The sequence below is a fragment of the Manacus candei genome, unplaced genomic scaffold (assembly GCF_025592945.1).
Source record: "Manacus candei isolate 608988 ecotype Guabito, Panama unplaced genomic scaffold, ASM2559294v1 h1tg000005l, whole genome shotgun sequence".
In the NCBI taxonomy this organism is placed as follows: domain Eukaryota; kingdom Metazoa; phylum Chordata; class Aves; order Passeriformes; family Pipridae; genus Manacus; species Manacus candei.
Window position 1 is genome coordinate 19,892,560 of NW_026138053.1, and position 20,656 is coordinate 19,913,215.

At 38.5% G+C, this 20,656-nt stretch overlaps 1 protein-coding gene across 1 annotated transcript in view; it reads left to right on the top strand.

Annotated features, from left to right (window-relative positions):
- Window positions 1-1,428: 1,428 nt before the first annotated feature.
- ASPM (assembly factor for spindle microtubules) overlaps window positions 1,429-20,656 on the top strand; it is a 28,518-nt gene continuing 9,290 nt past the window's right edge. The window contains exons 1-18 of the mRNA XM_051804250.1: window positions 1,429-2,126; window positions 3,440-3,583; window positions 3,957-5,310; window positions 6,225-6,326; window positions 7,055-7,201; window positions 7,801-8,046; window positions 8,203-8,270; window positions 8,806-8,947; window positions 9,025-9,155; window positions 9,810-9,985; window positions 10,088-10,233; window positions 10,312-10,397; window positions 11,759-11,974; window positions 12,851-13,061; window positions 13,149-13,294; window positions 13,397-13,525; window positions 14,786-14,980; window positions 15,936-20,561. Of these exons, the coding sequence (XP_051660210.1) occupies window positions 1,836-2,126; window positions 3,440-3,583; window positions 3,957-5,310; window positions 6,225-6,326; window positions 7,055-7,201; window positions 7,801-8,046; window positions 8,203-8,270; window positions 8,806-8,947; window positions 9,025-9,155; window positions 9,810-9,985; window positions 10,088-10,233; window positions 10,312-10,397; window positions 11,759-11,974; window positions 12,851-13,061; window positions 13,149-13,294; window positions 13,397-13,525; window positions 14,786-14,980; window positions 15,936-20,561 (8,556 nt within the window). The 5' untranslated portion in view covers window positions 1,429-1,835. The remainder of the gene's footprint in view (window positions 2,127-3,439; window positions 3,584-3,956; window positions 5,311-6,224; window positions 6,327-7,054; window positions 7,202-7,800; window positions 8,047-8,202; window positions 8,271-8,805; window positions 8,948-9,024; window positions 9,156-9,809; window positions 9,986-10,087; window positions 10,234-10,311; window positions 10,398-11,758; window positions 11,975-12,850; window positions 13,062-13,148; window positions 13,295-13,396; window positions 13,526-14,785; window positions 14,981-15,935; window positions 20,562-20,656) is intronic.

Here is a 20,656-nt window from a genome sequence, read left to right on the forward strand (position 1 = left end):
TTAAAAATATTTCTAAAGGATGATTAGTGGCACATTGCAAAAAGTTGGTCTTTACCACATGCTGATCTTTGGAAAGAAGAGTGAGTCCATGTTGGTACTCCAAACTGTGTGTGGTTCTGAGAACTTGTTGTACTCATTCTGTTTAAACATTGAATTCTGTATTTTTTGCTATACAAATTTCTGGGTTACTGCCTTTAATTCTTTTAGTGAATTTTATGTTCAGTTTATTTATTTGAGCACTGACACTTTTCTTAAAAAGGTATGTCTCTCATGGATTCTTTTCACACTGAACATCAGTCATTGTAATGGTGATGATATATCTTGTGTAAGGCTGTGGTTTCCTTAAAACTATAGTGCTACTTTAGTCTGGACTATAATTTGGGTAGTTGTTTTTAAAGATGGGTTGTGCCAGACCATAATGACAAAAGATTTATTTGGTATCATCAAAGAGCTAAGCTCCTTTCCCTAGTAATGAATGTCAAAGAGTATCCAGAACTGAAGAATGCTTCCAAGGAGTCGCCTCACAGTGTGCTTGATTGAACATGAAATGTGTTATGGACTGCTAAGGAATAAATGAAATAAGTAACCCTCAAGTTTTTAAATTTAAAATAATTCCTGTGTAGGAGTTCATGAATGTAGAATTATGAATGAATTGTGAGAAGGCTGTTGTAGATGAATATGGGTTTTTTTCCTGAGAATATAAAAGATGTGAAATATTGAACATAACATGCCTACCTGATGCAGAGTGTGTTCCCCATATGCCTGAAGCTAAAAGGAAATAGAGTGCATTTATCTGTAGGTCCTTGTGACTGCTGTCACGTGGGATCTTTCTCTACAATATGGTCTCAGTGATTTGGTTGTTTCATCGTGTGCATTGAAGAATGTCACTGGCAGAATGTAATGCGGGGCAGTCATTTTGCTTAAGCCCATATACGGTCTTTTTCATGGTTCATAAGAAATGTTTTGGTTTAAAATTATTTGATGGATTAAAGGTAAAAATGGCAAAATTTTTTTGAACCCCCATAACCATTTTGATCATGTTTAAATGTTGGTCCTTTTATATGAAAGAATAAGGTGAAAAGAACTCAATATTTTGTCACTGGTATATGAGATAATGTGTTTTAAATGTGATCTGTACAGGTTGGTATTTTAGATGGGAGTCTTTAAAGTTGTCTTTTTAGGGGAAATCCTTTGCTGTAAGGAAAAGCTAGGAAGTGTACTGTAAATGTAGAAGTACTCAGTCCTACGTGTAATTTTGTTTGCTATGGAAAAGTAAAGTTCTTTTGTCTTAACATTGTGTGCTTCACAGGATTTACTACAGGGCTGCTTGCGATAAGTTTTGATTTTTGCCCACCCTTTTTCTCTTTTTAAACAGCATGGAAACACAGTACTCTGTATGCCTCTCAATTTTAAAGCTCATGAAAGAGAAACAGACGAGGCGATGTTTTGATCAAATTTGTGCGTCTCATTCTGCTTTTGAGTTTAAAATATTTTGTAAATTAAATTTATTTAGGAAAAAAAAAGCCGACAACTTGGTTTTGCTTGATTTATTAGTTGGTGGTTGGTTTTTTTTTTTTAATGTGAAGAGATTTCCGGGACATGGAGCTTCGCCAAAGCCCGTTGTTTGTTATTTCATCTCGCAGCCCAACCGAGCCCTCACGGGCCGTGCGCCCCGAGCTCGGGCGTTTAAATGAAGCGCCGGGCGCTGATTGGCGGAGAAGCCGGGGGGCGGGGCGCGGCGGGCGCGGCGATTGGCGGAGCCGCGGGTTTGAAGGGGCGCGCGGCGGGCGCAGCGGTTGGCGCAGCGCGGCCTGTGCGGGAGCCGCTGCCCGGCCATGGCCGCGGGCTCCGTCCCGGCAGCGGCGCGCTGGGAGTGCAGCCCCGCCGCCAACCCCGGGCGGCGGCGACGATGGGGCGCCGAGGAGGACGCGGACGAGGGCCCAGCCGTGCTGGTCTTGAGCCACTTCTCCCGGCCGCCCTTCCTCAGCTTCGGCCGCCTGCGGGTGGGCGCTTCCCGCACGCTCCTCCTGGGAGTCGAGAACCCCAACGAGGAGCACACCGACGTGGTGGTCGAGCGCTTCCCGGCCAAGGGCTTCAGCATCGAGCATCGCCGCTTCGCTGTGCAGGTGCGGGGCCGGGGCCGGATGTCTGAGCGGGGACACGCGGGGGGACCCCGAGCCGTGCCCTGCGGGGGCGGGGGGCGAGGGAGGAGCGGGGCAGGCGCCGGTTGCGGCGTGTCCTGCCCCCGGGGGGATCCACGCGTCTCCTGGGCTTTTGGGCAGCCGGTACCCGAAAGCTGCGCCCCGCTGTAGGTGGCGGTGTGGGTGGTGGCTGTGGGTACCGCGATCGTGTCCCGCGGTTCGCCCCAAAAGGAGTTCGAGCCCTCGGAGCCGGGGGGGGGGCTGTCAAGGCTGCGAAGGCGTCGCATCCCGGCTCAGTAGAGGGATGTGTGCGGCAAGGTGCGAAAAACAAAGTGAAATTAACTGTTCTCCGGGAATCTGGTTTTAAAGACAGAGACGGAAGAATTAGAGGTGCTTAAACAGTGACCTGTCAAAAAGTTGGAGGATACATGTTTAGGAAAAAGGCTGAGAGAGCTTTTGAAGAGGATGCTAATACACTGTTCTGCACGTTAATTAAATGACACAATAGAGAGCAAAGCAGGCTTAAGCTAGGAATAAATATTTACGATTCTCATCGTAAATATTTATGTGGTTAGTCCAATCAGTGCCAGTTTTTAAAAGGACAGTTTAGACAAACATATACCTACGGTCACCTAGGTGTCCAGAGTCTATGAGAGAGGAAGAAACGCTTTGGAGATCTCTTGCAATAAGGGGTTTATAAAACCAGGCTGGAGTCTTGGTATGAATTTTTAAGTAACAGGTTCCTGTAGTAATCAATGAATAGTAAGGTCCTTGATCATTTGCAGTGTCTTTATTTATTCTTTATTCAAAGAGCTTGTATGTCAAATCTCATTTTTGCACGTCATTTGACTAAAAAATTTGACACTTCTATTTAGGGCCAGCTAAGGTCCTCAAAATTAACCTCCGATTATTAGTCCCACTATAATTCTCTCAGAATTACTCTAGAGGACTTATTTGGTTAATATATGCAAAAAAATTATGTAGTTTCTTCTACTTACCTTTACTCAAATCTTGTCTTTCTATGTGTTATATTTATTCATATTCTTGCTTCTTCTCTACTGCAGTTTCATTAAGAGGCATATGTCCTTTTAGTTATATGAAATTTTTGATAGTGATTGCTTAAATTTACATGTCAGAGGGGGAAAACTGGTATTTAAACATTTAACAGTTGTGTATCATTTCATGTTGTCAAAATATATGTTACTTCTATATATTGCTCCTCGTTTGATTACTTGATCTTCAGTGTTATGTAAGTGTACCTAAATGCTAGGTACTGAACATTTCTTTTTCTCTAACAGTCAGGACAAAGAATCTTTGTTTCTGTGACATGGACACCATTAGAAGAAGGAAAAGTCAGAGAGCTGGTAACTTTTGTTGTTAATGGCATTGTAAAACACCAAGCTGTGCTCCTCGGTGCTGCTGAGCAGCCCCCGAAGAAAAAGGTGAGTTTATGGTGTCTTAATTCTGTTACTTTGGCATAGCTGACACAGATATTGTTTTTTATTACTAGAAAATTCAGTGAAGGAGAATTAAAAATTGATAAATAATGCTGTCTGTGGAAATGCCCATTGTTCTCAGTTTTTTTCCGCTGGATTGGAAAGTAGGTGCTTATGCATTACAGCTTAGAGAATAAAACTAAAACATGACCAAATAAACTGCTTTCAAGGCTGGAAATAACATATTGTGAATTTTGTATTAGGTGTTCTTTTTATAGTATTTTTAAACTTTGAATAAATATGCTAGTAATGTTCACTTTTACACATAGAAGTATTTAGGAAGTCAGCACACTAACTTTTATTTATGGTTCTTTTTCAGAGGAGTCTTTGGGATAAATTAAAAAAGAAAAACTCTTCAGAAACCTCTGCTGCAATAAAAGTTACAAAGAGTACTTCAGAAATAAAAAATGTTGATAAAACATTTCAAGTTTCTCAGAAGGTGGATAGACTTAGACATCCACTTCAGGCGTGTGAAAATCAGAGCACAGTGCAAAATAATATGTCCCCAGGAAATGACACTCTTCTTGGCTCAGAAAATCAATTACCTCCATCTCCTATTGCACCAGTGCCAGAGGAACATCGTAGTACTGTTAGCACACCCCTTGCAATGAGAAGATCTACTACATTTGCAGATATTGCTGCCTCTGTAAATGAGGAATTATTGCCTCAGATAGACAGCCGTAATGTCAAGAGATGTGTTAATGAGCACAACGAATTGCAATCTGAAAGTGTCTACAGTTCTGCTGGATTAGCACAACTACCAATTTCAGACAATGCAGAAGTTCTTAATTGTACACTCTCACCAGTTTGCACTCCAGAACACTCAGCATCTGCACCTGCTTTAAGTACAAGGAGGATTTTAAGTCCAGATGCTTTTGTAAATGGGAATTATCAAGTGGATATAGACACAATAGAGCAACCTTTTACAATTCTGTCACCTGAGCAATTTGTGAAAGACAGTTTGTCAGATAAGGAATCAAAGACTCCTAAACCTGAGGCAGCATTAATATCATCTACCACAGAGACTTATGTGGTAAAGAGATTTCTACCCTCAAAATGGAGAAAGGATGGAGATGTAGAGACAGAAACTCATGTTTGCATAGAACACAACTTACATGAAGTCTTTGAGATACATAATGTAACATCACTTCATGATGATAAACCCAGAGAAAATCACTGCAGTTCTCATTCTGCAGAGGAACCTCAGACTGATAACTCTTCTCGGAGAGAACAAACAAAAAAACGTCCAATTCTTTCTGCCACTGTCATAAAAAGTAAGCCTGGTGCTACTGAAGAAACGAGAGCGGAAACCTGCCAACCAAAATCTAAAAAATGCCTTAATAAAGCAATAATAGAATGTGCTAATGTGGTGCCTGTACGTACAGAAGCAGAAATATCTGAACACGTGCCAGTTGCAGGTCCCATTTCAGCTGAAAATAAGTGTCACAATGACAAAGTAAATTCATCTCCTACTGGATCAACTTCTTTGTGTCGTAAGAGGAAAAGTGAAACCTATGTAGAAAATAGCAGAGTCACAGCTCCAGTGTATGTGGAAGAAGTGGAAAGAAAAAGAGCTCTTACATCTAGCACGGGCAATCGGACATATACGACTGTGAGACCATCAGCCTTCAAACCCACAAACCGAGAGAAAACAGGGCAGAGAAAGAAAGCGAGTGAGCAGTATTTCTTTCATTTACCATTTTCTGAAAGATGCCTTTGATTATGAAATGTGTATAGCAAACTGAACTGTCTGGTAACAGTCAGAAATATTTTATATCTCTGAAATGTGGGTCTTTGCAATTTGTTAGACATCTGCACTTTAAAAATCTGAAAAGTAGGTTAGAGTTTTGGCTATGTCATTGGCTTCAAATTTACTTTATTCCTGTGTAAATTTGTTGATGACAATAACAGGAAAAGTATCTGGCAGTTCTTCAGCAGAGCCCTTGTTATGTAATTTTAATTTACTAGAAACTTACTGCACAGTATTTGTCTTATGTACACTTACCATTGTGAATATTTGACTCCATTACTGTTGTCCCATGTTTTCAAATATAGAATTGTTAAGGTTAGAAAAGACCTCTAAGATTATCAAGTCCAACCATTATCTTGGCACCACCATGTTCACCACTAAACCATAACCCCAGGTGCTACATCCACATGCCTTTTGAACACTTCCAGGGATGGTGCCTGCACCACTTCCCTGGGCTGCCTGTCCCAATGCCTGACCAACCTTTCAGTGAAGTAGTTCCCATGTCTTGTTCACTCTACGTGCTTTTTACTGTCTGTAATTAGCTTGTTGTCAGCCTTGTGTAGATTTTTCTAGACCTGGTAATGAAATTCAAGCAGTACATTTCCTTAGTAAATGGAAGAACATACAAGAGCACTTATTTACTCTTAACCGTTTTTCCCTTTTAATTGTAGCCAAACTGGTTTGTCTAACTTTCCACCAATAACAGGAGGTTATTGGTATTTTGAGTGGGTTCATGGGGAATTGCTCTAGTTCTGTGCTTTAGAAGTGACATGAACTTTAATACAGTAACTTTCACAGACATACTGGCTGTTGATATTTGTGTGTTAATGCTTGTAGGTTATTCACTTCAGAAAGCATCTAAAACTACCAAGAGAATTAGTAAACCTGTCACTGGATTGGCCCAGTCTCACCTGACATTTGTGAAACCACAGAAAACAGGTAGGCAGACTCCTGGTATTTAGTAAAACAGTATATACTGAACCAAATGTCACAGTTGTGGTACTGCTAATGTCTGGTAAGACCTAACTGGTTACAGTTGAGATGAAATGGAAGATTGTACCTAAAATCAATCAATATTTAGTAGAATAATATATGTAACCTTTTGTGATCTGTTTTGACTACTCAAAATTGGTTGCAACACACAGCCAGCTGAAGGTAAATGTTACTTTCTTCCAGTTCTGCCTGTAAATCTAAAAGCTACATTGCAGCTTACTGATGGTTATCAATTAAATGCCTCTTCCATACTTGACAACATTTTAAGACAACAGCAGAATACCTAAGAGGAAAAAATTTCTTACCAGCAAGATAATAATTTTTCAGAGTTAAGTTAATATTAAGTTGATCTGATGAGAAAAATGCATCTATACAATGGTTCTTCCTGGTTGTAAGCCAGCTCAATTTGGATTTGCCCCATTACAAATGGCCTGGGTTCTAGATATCTTGTCTTAGTTCTAGTGCTTTAATAACTCAATCCACATTTTTTGGCTGAAATTTATTTAATAGTGGCTGTTCTGCAGTCACCAAAGATTCCAAGAATCCACTTTTTTCTGCTATAGTGCTAAATGGAATGTCAAACATTAATCCTTTCCACAATGAAATGTACATTGGTTATCAAATATTTCAAGAACTGCAAAGACTTACAGTTTGTTTGTTTGTTTTTTTTAAAGTCATCCCTAGGCACCCAATGCCTTTTGCAGCTAAAAACATGTTTTATGATGAACGTTGGAAGGAGAAGCAACAACGAGGTTTTACTTGGTGGTTAAATTTTGTACTTACCCCAGATGACTTCAGTGTAAAAACAAATACCTCACAAGGTAAGAGTACAAGAATTTTCATTTTTTCTTTTAATATTCTTAAACATTATATAACATACTTTATTAATATTGATGAATAGTAGTAGTACACGCTTCACACTAAACCTTTTCAGAGTCATATTTTTCCCCTTCTTATAACTGGATGGCACACTTGCTTATGGCAAGCACAGCACACCACACACCTGCATGGGGAGTGTGCTCTGCAAGGAGAATGCACTGGAATATGTGGCTGCAGCTCTCCTCAGTGGATGTTGGGTGAGGAATCCTCCCTGCTGGCAAACATTATAGGTGACACTTTACTACAATAATGGTAACCTACTTTTTCCTCTATCTTTAGCTTTAATTGAAGAAAATTAAGAGTATACCATTGATCTTAAAACTGAATTTCTAGCACTGCTCACTTATGAAATAAGCAGTTATATTAAATACTTGACTAGTACACTTGTACATGGCAGTATATGTTTAGTGCAACAGCTGACAAGCTTTCTGAGGGATAAATCATTAGTCAGAAGGAAAATAGCAAAAAGTCTACTGAGAAGTGGGCAAAAGCTACCTTTATTTGAGATGTAAATACATACGTTTTGTGTGTGTTAAAACAGTAAATGCAGCCGCTCTTATCTTGGGAGAAGAGAACCATCACAAAATGAGCCTTCCTAAAGCACCAACAAAAGATGAAGCATCTCTAAAGGCCTATACGGCTCGTCGGAAGCTGAATAAGCTGCGCCGTGAAGCCTGTCGTTTGTTCACCTCTGAAACAATGGTCAGAGCTATTAAGAAACTGGAAGTTGAGATTGAAACTAGACGCTTGCTAGTTCGTAGAGACAGACACCTCTGGAAAGATATAGGTAGGAGTACTACAGCTTGGCATTCTCTCTTTTCTTGTAAGTAGAAAAAGGATTATTTGCACATTAATTTGATTTAAATTAAAATTGATTAATAGAAATTTTTGCATTAATACGAAATGTTTGCTGAATCTAATATTACAAGATGCTCTCTTGCAGGAGAGAGGCAGAAAGTGCTCAACTGGCTTTTGTCTTACAACCCTTTATGGCTGCGTATAGGTCTGGAGGTCAGTGCACTGTGTATAGTCTATAATCTAAGTTAAAGGACATCTAGCAATTGGGGTTGGTTTGGGTTTCTTTGTATTTTCTCTCTTACTAATTCAGGTAGGTTCAATTCAGTTATAGCTTATTTACATATCTTTTAAAGTGTTACAAGATACTTGCTTTGAAAAAGTGTTTACCTTATTAGGAAGGAAAATATTTAATCAAGGAAAGTAGACGTTAATTCCCTGACCAATAACACAAAAGCATTTCCCTATCAGTTTCAGTCTACTAAACTGAAGAAGAGTGGAGTTGTCTTAAAGAAGTTCCTGATTGATTCCTAAGATGTAGATGATTATACATACTCTGAAATAAGATTTGATCTTCTGAAATGTCCTTTGGCTTTACCCTTCAGTGACTCATTTGAAAACTGTTGGATTTTTAGAGACTAATTACCATTTACTACTTCTGAATTTCAATAATATATATTATTAAAAAAATTCCATAGTGTTTAACATAATTTTAGTAATTTCTGCTTTTTTTCCCCTCCTTTCTTATTAGACTGTTTATGGAGAACTGATAGCATTGGAGAGTAATAGTGATGTTACGGGTTTAGCAATATTTATCCTTAATCGCCTGCTCTGGAACCCTGACATTGCAGCTGAATACAGACATCCCACTGTGCCTCACCTTTACCGAGAGGGTAATTACTGCTTCCAGAATAATTCATTTTTAGCATTTAGTTTTTAAACCATCACTTAGTGGGTTATGTCTTTTTAGGTCATGAGGAAGCTTTGTCAAAATTCACACTGAAAAAATTGCTGTTGTTAGTTTGCTTTCTGGATTGTGCCAAACGGTCCAGGATGATTGAACATGACCCTTGCCTCTTTTGTAAGGATGCAGAGTTCAAGGTAAGAGAGCTGTGATTTGGTATCTCCCTCCAATATTGTATTAAGACTCCATGTAGAATGTTGGTTTTTTTTTTTAATCTGACTATGTACTTAAACAAGTCCTGACTGTTCAGCCTTTTGCATGAACATTCTCAACATACCGTCTCATGGTCATGTAATGGAATTCCCAAGAAAATTCTGAGGTATTGGTTCTGTAGGAAGGACTCCACTGTCCTGCATTATTCAACTTCCCTCTCTGAATCTGAGCTTCTGCATTATTTTTAAATATTACTCTAGGATGCTGCAGCTGACCTTAAGCTGCAAGTCAGTTTGATGGACTCTTCTCTTTGTTTTTTCTGTTATTTTGCTGTGATAAGAAAGACTATGGAACATCTGTTATACAAAGGCTTTGATTAACAAATGTTACATTTGTACTGTGTAGACAGACAGACGGAGAAAAAGGTATTCCTGAATTTGGTGGTGCTTTAGTGACATGGCAGCCAGGTATGATGACAATTAAAGCTGTGTGAACTGGCCAAAAATAGATTTTTTTTTTTAAATATAATTTTAAGTATTAGATAAGGAAACATGAAATGCAGTCTGGGAGAAATTCTGCTTGACAAATATCACAGTGTTAAGGTTATCTTATTTTTCTTTTTTTTTTCTTAATTTTAGGCTAGCAAAGACCTTTTGCTTGCATTTTCCCGGGACTTCCTGAGTGGTGAAGGTGACCTTTCCCGCCATCTCGGTTTCCTAGGACTACCTGTCTGCCATATTCAAACTCCACTTGATGAATTTGATTTTGCTGTAACAAATCTGGCTGTGGACTTACAGTGTGGCATCCGTCTTGTGTGCGTTGATACAGAATTATTTTGAAATACTTATTGTCTTTTATATAAAATACCGAATGTGAGCTCAGCAAAGGCATTAAACTGTGAAATTACCTTTGTTAGGAGAACGGTGGAGCTTCTGACCAGAAACTGGAATCTTTCAAAACAACTGAGAGTTCCTGCAATAAGTCGTCTACAGAAAATGCATAACGTTGATATTGTTCTCAATGTCCTTAAAGAGCAAGGAATACACTTGAAAGATGAAAATGGTAAGGCCTAGAAATCAGGGTTATTCCAAGTGCATCAGGCAACTAGTGCACATTCCAATCCCTTTGTTTATTTGACAGGTGCTTCAATTGACTCCAGGGATATTGTGGATAGACACAGAGAACGAACATTAGCACTCCTGTGGAAAATTGTCTTTGCCTTCCAGGTACTATTCAATTACTTATTTTGTTTGTTTGGTACCAGTTACAAACAAGCAATAATGAAAACAACCAGTCTTTCAGGAGTATTTATTGTCTGTGAAAACCTCTACTAATCAAATTTTAGACTGAAATTATTTGCTCTAAATGTTCAAAGTTCCATGCAAGCTTTGGCTGAACTGCTAAGTGTTCCCTAACAGTACAGCTTGGATAACGTTTTAGCTGTGGTTTTTCTTGTATACATTCATACAATTTTTGGAAAAAAGATGAACTTCTGAGTTTATGCTGTATACTAGCAAAATTGATACTTAAAAGTAAAATAATGTTAATCTCAAAGTGCTAGTAAACTCCTACTAACTGAAAAGGACATTTTGAGCTTATAGAGTAAACTCTGAAGCTATAGCTCTTCTGCTTTTTTTTTCATTCATCAAATTGACTGTTTCATATAAAACATTCTTGAAATAAGAGCGAAGATTCCTTAGGCATTACTGCAATGGCATTTCAAAACCACTGACAAAAAATAATAGAGGAAGCAAAAATAGTTTTCTTAAACTGTTTTAAGAGTTAACTTGTGTTGGATGGTATTTTAAAAATAAGTATGCAGCTGACAAATCCAGCTGGAAGGAACATAACATATGGAAGGTAAAATAAGATAGAAGTTGAGGTAGAAATTCACCACTAAGTATTTAGAAATATAAGTGCAATTAACTATATGTAAAACAAGAATATGAAAGAGTATAGACACAGAACTATCAGTAAGCCAGACAACATCATAAAAATCAAATGTAATTATTTTCTTTCTTAACTACTTTTACACTATTGAGTAGTTACCTTCCTTGAGTTAGTTCTCCTGATGCATGACTCATAGTTGAATTGCTTTTGATTGAAGAAATAATTTCAGTGAGTAGTGGCTTTATCCAAGCCCTGTGGATAAAGCCACTTGTTCTCCAAATCTTCTCACACCCTTACAACACCAGCTGAAGTCCTCTCAGAATCCCTTAAATGAGGAGGAGTGGTGCGTGGGCTCAGTGGAATTGCAGATGAGACTCTGAAATTGTTGTTTCCTCTGAGACTCTGGTGAAATTACACAGGCTGTTTCAGGGAAAATTCCCCTGTTTCTCCCAGCTATTAACTAATGAAGTAACTGTTCTCCCACAGAACAGTGGGAGGCTAGATTCTAGGGCTTTTTTTTGCTGCCATCTATGCTGGAAAGTCCAGATTATCCTCTGCTGATTCTGTGTAGCAAGTACTGCTAAGTAGGAAGCGTGGTTTCTCTTTACAATCCCCCGGCTGAAGCCTCTGCATCCAGTAGCTGCAATGCCTGACATGTCAGATTGCTGACGTGTCATTTTTTTTTTCTTTCTATTAGGTGGATGTTTTTCTGAATGTGGAACAGTTAAAAGAAGAAATTGAGTTTTTGAATAACTCACACAAGAGAAAAGCACAATTAAGTGCTCTCAAGACTTTTCCAAACTCTGTTAGAATACAAGAAGGCAATGATAACTCCTCACCTCAGAGTTACAGTGAAAATGTAAAGCTCCTGATGGCATGGGTTAATGCCGTTTGTGGATTTTACAATATCAAGGTAAGTAGTTTTGTGTGTACTTCAACAAGTACATCCTGTGCTGTCATAATTCTTCACAGAACAGAGTTCTTCAAACTATCAAATACGTAGTAGCAACCAATAATAATTAGTTTTAAATATCATTCTGGACTTTGTTTAATCTGATTTGAAATAACCATCATTCTGTGAGTTTAGCTGCAGCTCTCTTTTTAAACAAATTTGAGGAAAAGGATTTCCCCTTCCAGTTAGTCTTATGCATAAAATTACCTTTTAAAACTAGAAGGTTTTTTGCTGGAATGAGAGTTGTTTGTGTATTTTTAATAAGTATTTGTTGTACAAGTATTTGTTCATAGAATGTTCACTGTTTATAGGAACTATGAGAATTAAACTGATGTTAGGGATAAGATCAATTCCTCTCCTCAGAGATACTTGTTTAGAAAGGACATGTTTACTTCCTCCAAGAAGGGAAGCACTGGTCGGACACGTGTCTCTGATGGGAATACAGTCACAGCTGCTAGTTTTAATAAAGGGTAAAACAGAGCACTTAGGACTGATGCAAGTTCAGAACTTATTTCTGCATTAAAAACCTAGTGTAAAGGTATCTAAAGAAGTCTATTGGGAATGCTTCTCTAGAAAGATTGGTTTCTCTTTGGTTTCTTAAATGTTTCCCTTGTAGATTTACTATATAATGATTCACATCTATTTTGTTTCTGGTTTCTCACAGCTGTATGTTATGGTACAGCAAATGTTCAAAGGAAACACTAGTTCCAAATTTTTTTTTGGTCAAAGATAATTTGCACTTAGCCACCTTCAAAGGTACAAAGAACAAACTCTATTTCCGGTTACTGGTAACAGAAACTGAAGGAATTTGTATCTTGCTATATTTTATTTTAATAGGTTGAAAATTTCACAGTGTGTTTCTCAGATGGGAGAGTATTATGTCATTTGATTCATCATTATCATCCATGTTACGTGCCTTTGGAAGCTGTGTGCCAGCGAACAACTCAAACAGTGGAATGCTCAAGAACTGTTAGAGTGGGACTAAACTCTTCCTCCTCATCAGAGTCAGATACTTCTCTAAATGTTATGGAAGAAATGTTTGATCAAAGTGAGTTATTTGATGCACAGAAGTTCATGTTAAATCTATTTGGTTTATGCACAATTTTGATTTGGCTTATGTTTTCTCTTTACAAAGCTGTAACTCCCTCAGTCCTATACAAGGAACTCCTGGACAACGAAAAGAAAAACTTCCAACTGATCAATGCTGCAGTTTCTGACCTAGGCGGAATACCAGCAATGATTCATCACTCAGACATGTCAAATACAATTCCTGATGAGAAGGTAAAATGCTTTTAGAGTTGATGTAAATGTGTTCTGCCCTCCTGTGAACATGTTCTGCTCTTCTGTATAGCCCTTAACTTGCTGTGTTCTGTGTCTGTATAGATTGTTATTACCTACCTGTCATTCCTGTGTTCGCGGCTTCTTGATCTGCGGCACGAAACTCGAGCTGCACGAATAATTCAGTCTGCTTGGAGGAATTACAGGCTGAAAAGGGAACTGAAACTTTATCAGGTACTCTTTGCTTGTGCAATATTCATACCTTCTACTTTGAGAAATAATAAATAAAGGATATAAGTTAACTGGGATATACAGGTTTATTGGAGTAATATTGGCATTTAAATGAATGAGTACCATTTTTATCATCAAAACATGCGGCCTTCTTGGTGGTGTAATTACTAACACAAAAAAGGGAGTAGTTAATTTTTAATTCCTATTCATGTCTACAAGATGAGAAGAGTAATTAAACTTCTACATGGATTTACTATATTTGTTTAGGAGCTAAACTTCACCAGTGTTTTGAATTGAATTTCATGAGTTCTGGTATTTTGTTTCTTGCTTTTCTGATAGTTATATCAGAACTTCTGAGGCTTTTAAAAGTATGACGCCATTAAGATTGATAAGTGCCACCTCTGTGTCTTACTGAGATAGATATTATTTGATGTTGGAAAAGTGTTGAAGTGAAATATTCTAAGAATCTCTGGTGTAGCAGGGGATAAAGGTTGTATTTATGTAGACTTTTTCATCTCCAGGTATTTTATTTTTTTTTTTACTTTTTAAAATCTACACAACCTTAATAATGATGACAGAACATTCCCTTTGCAAGTCTTTTGAAATAACTAATAGTAAAGATGCTGGTAGGGGGAGAAGGAATAAAAACCACTTAGGCATTGACAGCATTATTTTTTTAAAATAATCTTACAGTGTACTCACATATGCTTTGCACTGTGGTAGGATAGGCTAGTAGTGGAATGATCTAAATATTGATGTGTTACATTTGTTAGTTGCTTCTTTTACTTTGATGTGCACCAGTTTGTTACTGCAATCTCTGGGTTACAACAAAAATGCTGGTTGGTTTGAGCAAACAAAACTCTGGGGTAGATGGACATGAGCCAGTCTGACTATCTTTATACTCTTTTATATTATTTAAGTATAGCTAGAGAGCACTCCGCCATGTTCCATTACTGAGGGTATTTTAAACTGTTATGAATGAGAACTAAAACTGAGGCTTAACAATGGGTTACATAGGAATGCTTAAAAACTGTTTTGTAAAGAAGAATGATGAAGGCAGGAGGATGCAAATTTAAGCGATACCAGCCTTTTACAATTATCAAAATAAAATGTTCTGTCTCAGAAATATTCCTTTACTATAGTGAAGTAAAACTGTGTATCAACAAGCCTAATTTTTAAGAGATTGCTCTAGATTGTTAATCACATCAAAAATTTGAGTGAAAATTCCAATCCTAACTGTTCGGTGGAAATGGCTCTTTGTAGGAAAGAGACAGAGCTGCTCGGATAATTCAGAAATTTGCAATAAACTTCTTGTCTCGTCGACACATCCTGAAGAGAGTGAATGCAGCCGTTTCCATCCAGAAGCACTGGAGAGGATACTTGGCCAGGATGACTTTATTCAATCTGAAAAAGGCAAAACTGGAGGAAGCCAGAAGTAAATCTGCCACAGTCATTCAGGTAATACAATTTAAAGTTAGATTTCACAGCTACACAACAAGGAAACCTCTTTGAAACTTCTGAGAAAGAGTCTTGCTGAGGACCATTTGTTCAGCTTGCAGCAACTGATGCCTTCATGAAGTGCAATATTTTTTTTTTTACTTCCCCCCCCCTCTACTTTTGAGATGTTTTAATAACTTTCTCTCTTCAGGGAGAGATAGTAATATGTCATTAAATTAAAAATTGCTCCTTCTTAGTGAATATTTTGGAACACCGTAAACATTAAAACACTGGGCCTTAAACTAGTCAGTGTCAAGGGACTAATCAGGTTGTGTTGGCTTTCCTCTTTGCAGCTGTTGAACATTACTTAAACGGGGTTTTACAGAAAATTAAAAATTGCTCTCCTAGTGTTGTGTTACCTGCAGTGGGCATGTTCAGACTGGCAGACAATAGTTACCAATGGTAGTTGGACAGCTAATTCAGTTTCTCAAGATACTTTTACCACTATTACCCAAAGCTAAACACTACACTCTTAAGACTTTTTAGAATGGTTGTTAAAAGAAACACTGATATATCAAATAGTTTAAAAGGGAATCTAGTGTTGGCAGGGCAAATTTAGTCTTTTCTGAGAATTTAAGATGCTTTAAAAAAACCCAATGATTCAAGCACTTGGCTTTTGCTTTTTGTTTTGATGTGGTGTGGGGTTTTTTTAAATCATTATTACTATTGGAGGTTTTGTTTGTTTTTTTGTTTTGTGGCTTTTGGTTTTGGATCTTTGTTTGTTTTTGTTTGGGGTGGTTTTGTTTGGTTGGTTTTTGTTTGTTTTGTTTGTAATGTAGATTTCTGGGTTTACCTTCCTAGGGATTAAGTAGGAATAAAGAAATCTTAAAAAGTCTGAAGATGATTGTCCTCAAATTCGGGCTTAACTTGAGATACTATAAAGAAAATACAAAATTTTCTTTTTTTTTTCCTGCAGGCTTATTGGAGGAGATACTCTGCTAGGAAAAGATATTTACAGCTAAGATACTATGTCATTTTTGTACAAGCAAGGATAAGGATGGTGAAGTCTGTTGCTGCATATAAGCGAATTGTTTGGGCTACTGTTACACTTCAGAGTCATCTGCGTGCATCTAAGTTGGCAAAAAAAGATCGACAGAGATACAAAATCTTAAAGTCCTCAGCACTTACTATTCAGTCTGCATTCAGAAGATGGAGAAAACACAAAATTCAACAGAAAATTAAAGCAACTTTAGTACTTCAGACTTACTTCCGAAAATGGCAATCTTCAAAACTGGATAAGAGAAGGAGGGCTGCCCTTGTCATACAGTCTTGGTACAGGATGCACAGAGACCTGAAACAATATCTATTTATTAGGCAAAATGTTATCAAGATTCAGGCTTGGTACAGGTGTCAGCTGGCCAGACGTGTTTACCGGGAACACAGGGCAAAGATAGTGATAATTCAACGGTATTACAGAGCTTATAAACTAGGGAAAACTGAGAGAGAGCACTATTTACAAAAGCATGCAGCAGTGATAGTTCTCCAAGCTGCTTTTAGAGGCATGAAGGCACGTAAGCTGTACAGGCAAACAAAAGCAGTTTGTGTTGTTCAATCTCTGTGGAGAATGAAACAAGAGAAACAAAGATTTCTGCGATTAAAAAAATCTGTTACTACATTGCAGTCACACGTGAGGAAATACCAGCAAGTGAAAAGATACAAAGAGATTAAAAATGCTGTTTCTGTAATTCAAACTCGGTATAGGGCACATATCGCCTCTAAAAAAGCAGCTGCTTCTTTCCAGAGAATGCGCCTGGCTGCCATTGTTCTCCAGTCTGCCTACAGAGGGATGGAAGCTCGGAAAGAGGCTCGCATGTTGAGAGCTGTGATCAAAATTCAGGCAAGTTACCGTGCTTATGTCGTCCAGAAGAGATTTAAAAACTTGAAAGGTGCGACAGTAAAGATTCAAGCTTTTGTAAAGATGTGGCAAGCACGTAAATATTATTGCGCTTTAAGGGAGGCAACACTTTACGTCCAGCGAAGGTATCGGTCTCATAGATATGCTCTTCAACTTAAAGAAGATTTTATGAAATTGAAGGGAGCTTGCTTAAGAATTCAGGCTGTAGTCCGAGGCTATCTTGTCAGGAAACAAATACAGAGGTGGAGGGAGACTGCAGTATTTCTTCAGGCCTGCTACAGAATGAGAAGGGACAGGCAACGGTACTTAACCATCTATAGGGCTGCCATTGTCATTCAACAACATTATCGTGCATACAAAAAACAACGGTGTCAGAGGCAGGAATTCTTGCGAGTTAAAAAAGCAGCTGTGTGCTTACAGGCAGCCTACCGGGGTTATAAAACACGCAAAAAGCTTAAACTTGAATATAGAGCTGCTATTAAAATTCAGACTGCTTTTAGAGTTCATGCTGCACGAATGAAACACAAAGCAGTGGTTCAAGCCTCCGTTGTGATTCAGAGGTGGTACAGAAATTGTAGGACTGGTAACAGGCAAAGACAGAACTTCTTAATGACAAGAGCTGCAGTGCTTTCTTTACAAGCAGCTTTTCGTGGCTGGAAGGTTCGAAAGCAGATTCGAAGACAGCATGTTGCTGCTACTGTGATACAGTCTGCCTTCAGGAAATTCATGGCTCTGAAAAAGTTCAGACTCGTGAGCCATGCTGTGCTAACTATTCAGAGGCGTTACAGGGCCAGTGTTATGGGCCGGAAACAACGGCAAGAATACGTTCAGCTGCGTAACTCTGTAATGCGTCTTCAGGCAATATGGAGGGGGAAAACTGTGAGAAAAACAATTCAGAAGCAGAACAATCTTGCAACAGTTATTCAGACCTATTACAGGATGCATGTCAATCAACTAAAATACAAGAAACTAAGACAAGCCACTCTAGTGATTCAGAAATACTTCAGAGCTTACTGTATGAAAAAAACCCAACGTGCAATTTATCTAAAAACAAAGGCAGCTGTGTTAGTCTTGCAGTCTGCTTACCGTGGAATGACTGTGAGAAAACAACTGAAAAAACTAAACAAAGCTGCTACAACTATACAAGTTGCCTTCAGATCTTACCTGGCCAAGAAGGAATATGAAAGACTTAGATCTGCAGCTATAGCTATGCAAAGGCGTTATCGTGCAGTTATTTATGCTAAATGTCAAAGGCAGAGATATTTGTCTTTAAAAAGAGCCACAGTCAAAATGCAGGCGATTTACAGAGGTGTAAGAGTCAGACAACAAGTGCAGCATATGCATCAAGCAGCTGTTTGCATCCAAGCCACGTTTAAGATGCATCAGATGAACATAAAATACCGGTCAATGAGAATGGCAGCAATTAGAATTCAAAGACAGTATAGGGCATTTTGTTTAGGCAAAGTACAGCGCAAAAAGTACTTGGAACTAAAGAAGTCTATCATAATCCTTCAGGCTGCTTGCAGAGGCATGAAAGTCCGACAAGACTTAAAAACTATGCATCAGTCAGCAGCAGTAATACAGTCTTATTATCGAATGCACAGACAACAGAGGGATTTCAGAAAATTGTTGCTGGCAACTAAGCAGATTCAGCAGTGGTTCCGTGCTTGTAAGGAGAGAAATGCACAAGTTCACAAGTATATGATGGTGAAAAATGCTGTACTACGCATCCAGGCTGCGTTCCGTGGTATGAAAACAAGAAGACTTATCAGAACTATGAGTGAATCAGCTGTGATTATTCAAAGAAGATTTAGAACTTTTCTTGAAAGGAAACGTTTTCTTTCCATTAAGGCAGCCGCTGTTGTAATTCAGAGAAAATACAGAGCAACAAAACTGGCAAAAATTCAGCATCAAAAATATCTCTCTTTCCTTAATGCTGCTGTTATCATACAGTCTGTTTATAGAGGATTTGTGGTAAGGAAAAAAATGCAGCAAAAGCATCAAGCTGCTACAGTTATTCAAGCAATGTTAAGAATGCATAAAATTTACACTTCTTATCAAGAAGTCAAACGTGCTTCACTAATCATACAGCAACATTATCGAGCTTACAGGGAAGGGAAGCATGTGAGAGAAAGATATTTAAAACTGTACAATTCTGTTTTAGTACTTCAAGCTGCCTATAGAGGAATGAAAACAAGATGCTTCTTGAGGAAAAGACATGAGGCAGCACTTACAATACAGAGAAACTACCGAATGTATAGGCAGTGCTGTCATTACAGAAAACTTAAGTGGGCAGCCCAGCTAATACAGAAAAGATACAGAGCCAATAAGCTAAGGAAAGTTGCAGTACAGCGTTACTCTTCATTAAGGAAAGCAGCAGCTTGTATCCAGAAGGCCTTTCGAGCCATGCGAGCAAGAAAACAACAGCAAGAAATGCACCGTGCTGCTACTGTTGTTCAGAAAAATTTTAAAGCTTTTAGAGAACGTCAGAGATACCTCTCTCTTAAAGCAGCTACACTTGTCTTTCAGAGAAGATATAGAGCTTTGCTTCTGTCAAGACAGCATACTTCAGAATATCGTTCTCTTCGTAGAGCAACTATTTGTATACAGGCTGTGTACAGAGGTATCAGGGTGCGGAACAGCATCAAGCACATGCATTCAGCTGCCAGTGCAATACAGTCAGCCTATAGAATGCACAGGGATAGAAAGTCCTATCAAAATATGAGAACTGCAGCTATTGTTATACAGAGCTACTATCGATCCTACATGAAAGGAAAGAACCAACGGAAGGAATATCTGACAATGAAGAATTCTGTTCTTGTTATTCAAGCATCATACAGAGGCATGAAGGCACGGCAGAAACTGAAAGTCATGCATGTTTCAGCCACTGTAATACAGTCTAGTTATCGCATGTACATACAGCATAGGCATTACAAACAGTTGTGCCAGGCTGTCAGAGTCATACAGCAGAGGTTCAGAGCCAAAATGGCAAAAGAAGCTGACGTGAAAAACTACGCAAAAATGAAAAAGGCTGTCATCTGCCTTCAAGCTGCTTTTCGCGCTAAAAAAGCCAGGCAGTTGTATAAAGCCAATGTTGCCGCACAGTGCATTCAGTCATTCTTACGAATGTGCAGAGACAGGAGACGTTTTCTTGAAAAGAAGTCAGCAGTAATAACGATCCAGTCAATGTTCCGATGCCAAAGAACAAGGACTCGCTATAAATTGATCCGGAGTTCAGCAATTGCTATTCAGAGGTGGTACAGATCGTGTCACAGGGCTCGTTTACAGAGAGCAGAGTATTTGGCTCAAAGACAAGCAATAGTCATTATTCAGTCTGCCTTCCGTGGTTTGAAAGCAAGAAAAATAGCAAGGCAACTACGAGCTGCAAGAAAGGTCCAGTCTTTTCTTCGGATGACTGTGCAACGTAGAAAATATGTTCAACTTAGAAGAGCAGCTATTACGTTACAAGCCTATTACTTAATGCGTAAAACTCAATCACAGTATACAAGCTATAAAAAAGCAGCAGTTGTCTTACAACGGGGCTACCGATCCCACTTGACTGTGAAACACCAAAGAATGGCTTACTTACAAACCCGGAGGAACATTATCATTGTGCAGGCTAGAGTCAGAGGATTCATTGAAAAGAAGAGGTTTCACAAAGTTAAAGAAAGCACAATAAAAATTCAGGTACTTTGGAATGAATAGTCATGGGGTTTGGGTGTGGTTTTCTTAATTTGTGGGTGCTTTTAAGATTTACTGCTCTTGCAAACCACAGTTTAAAG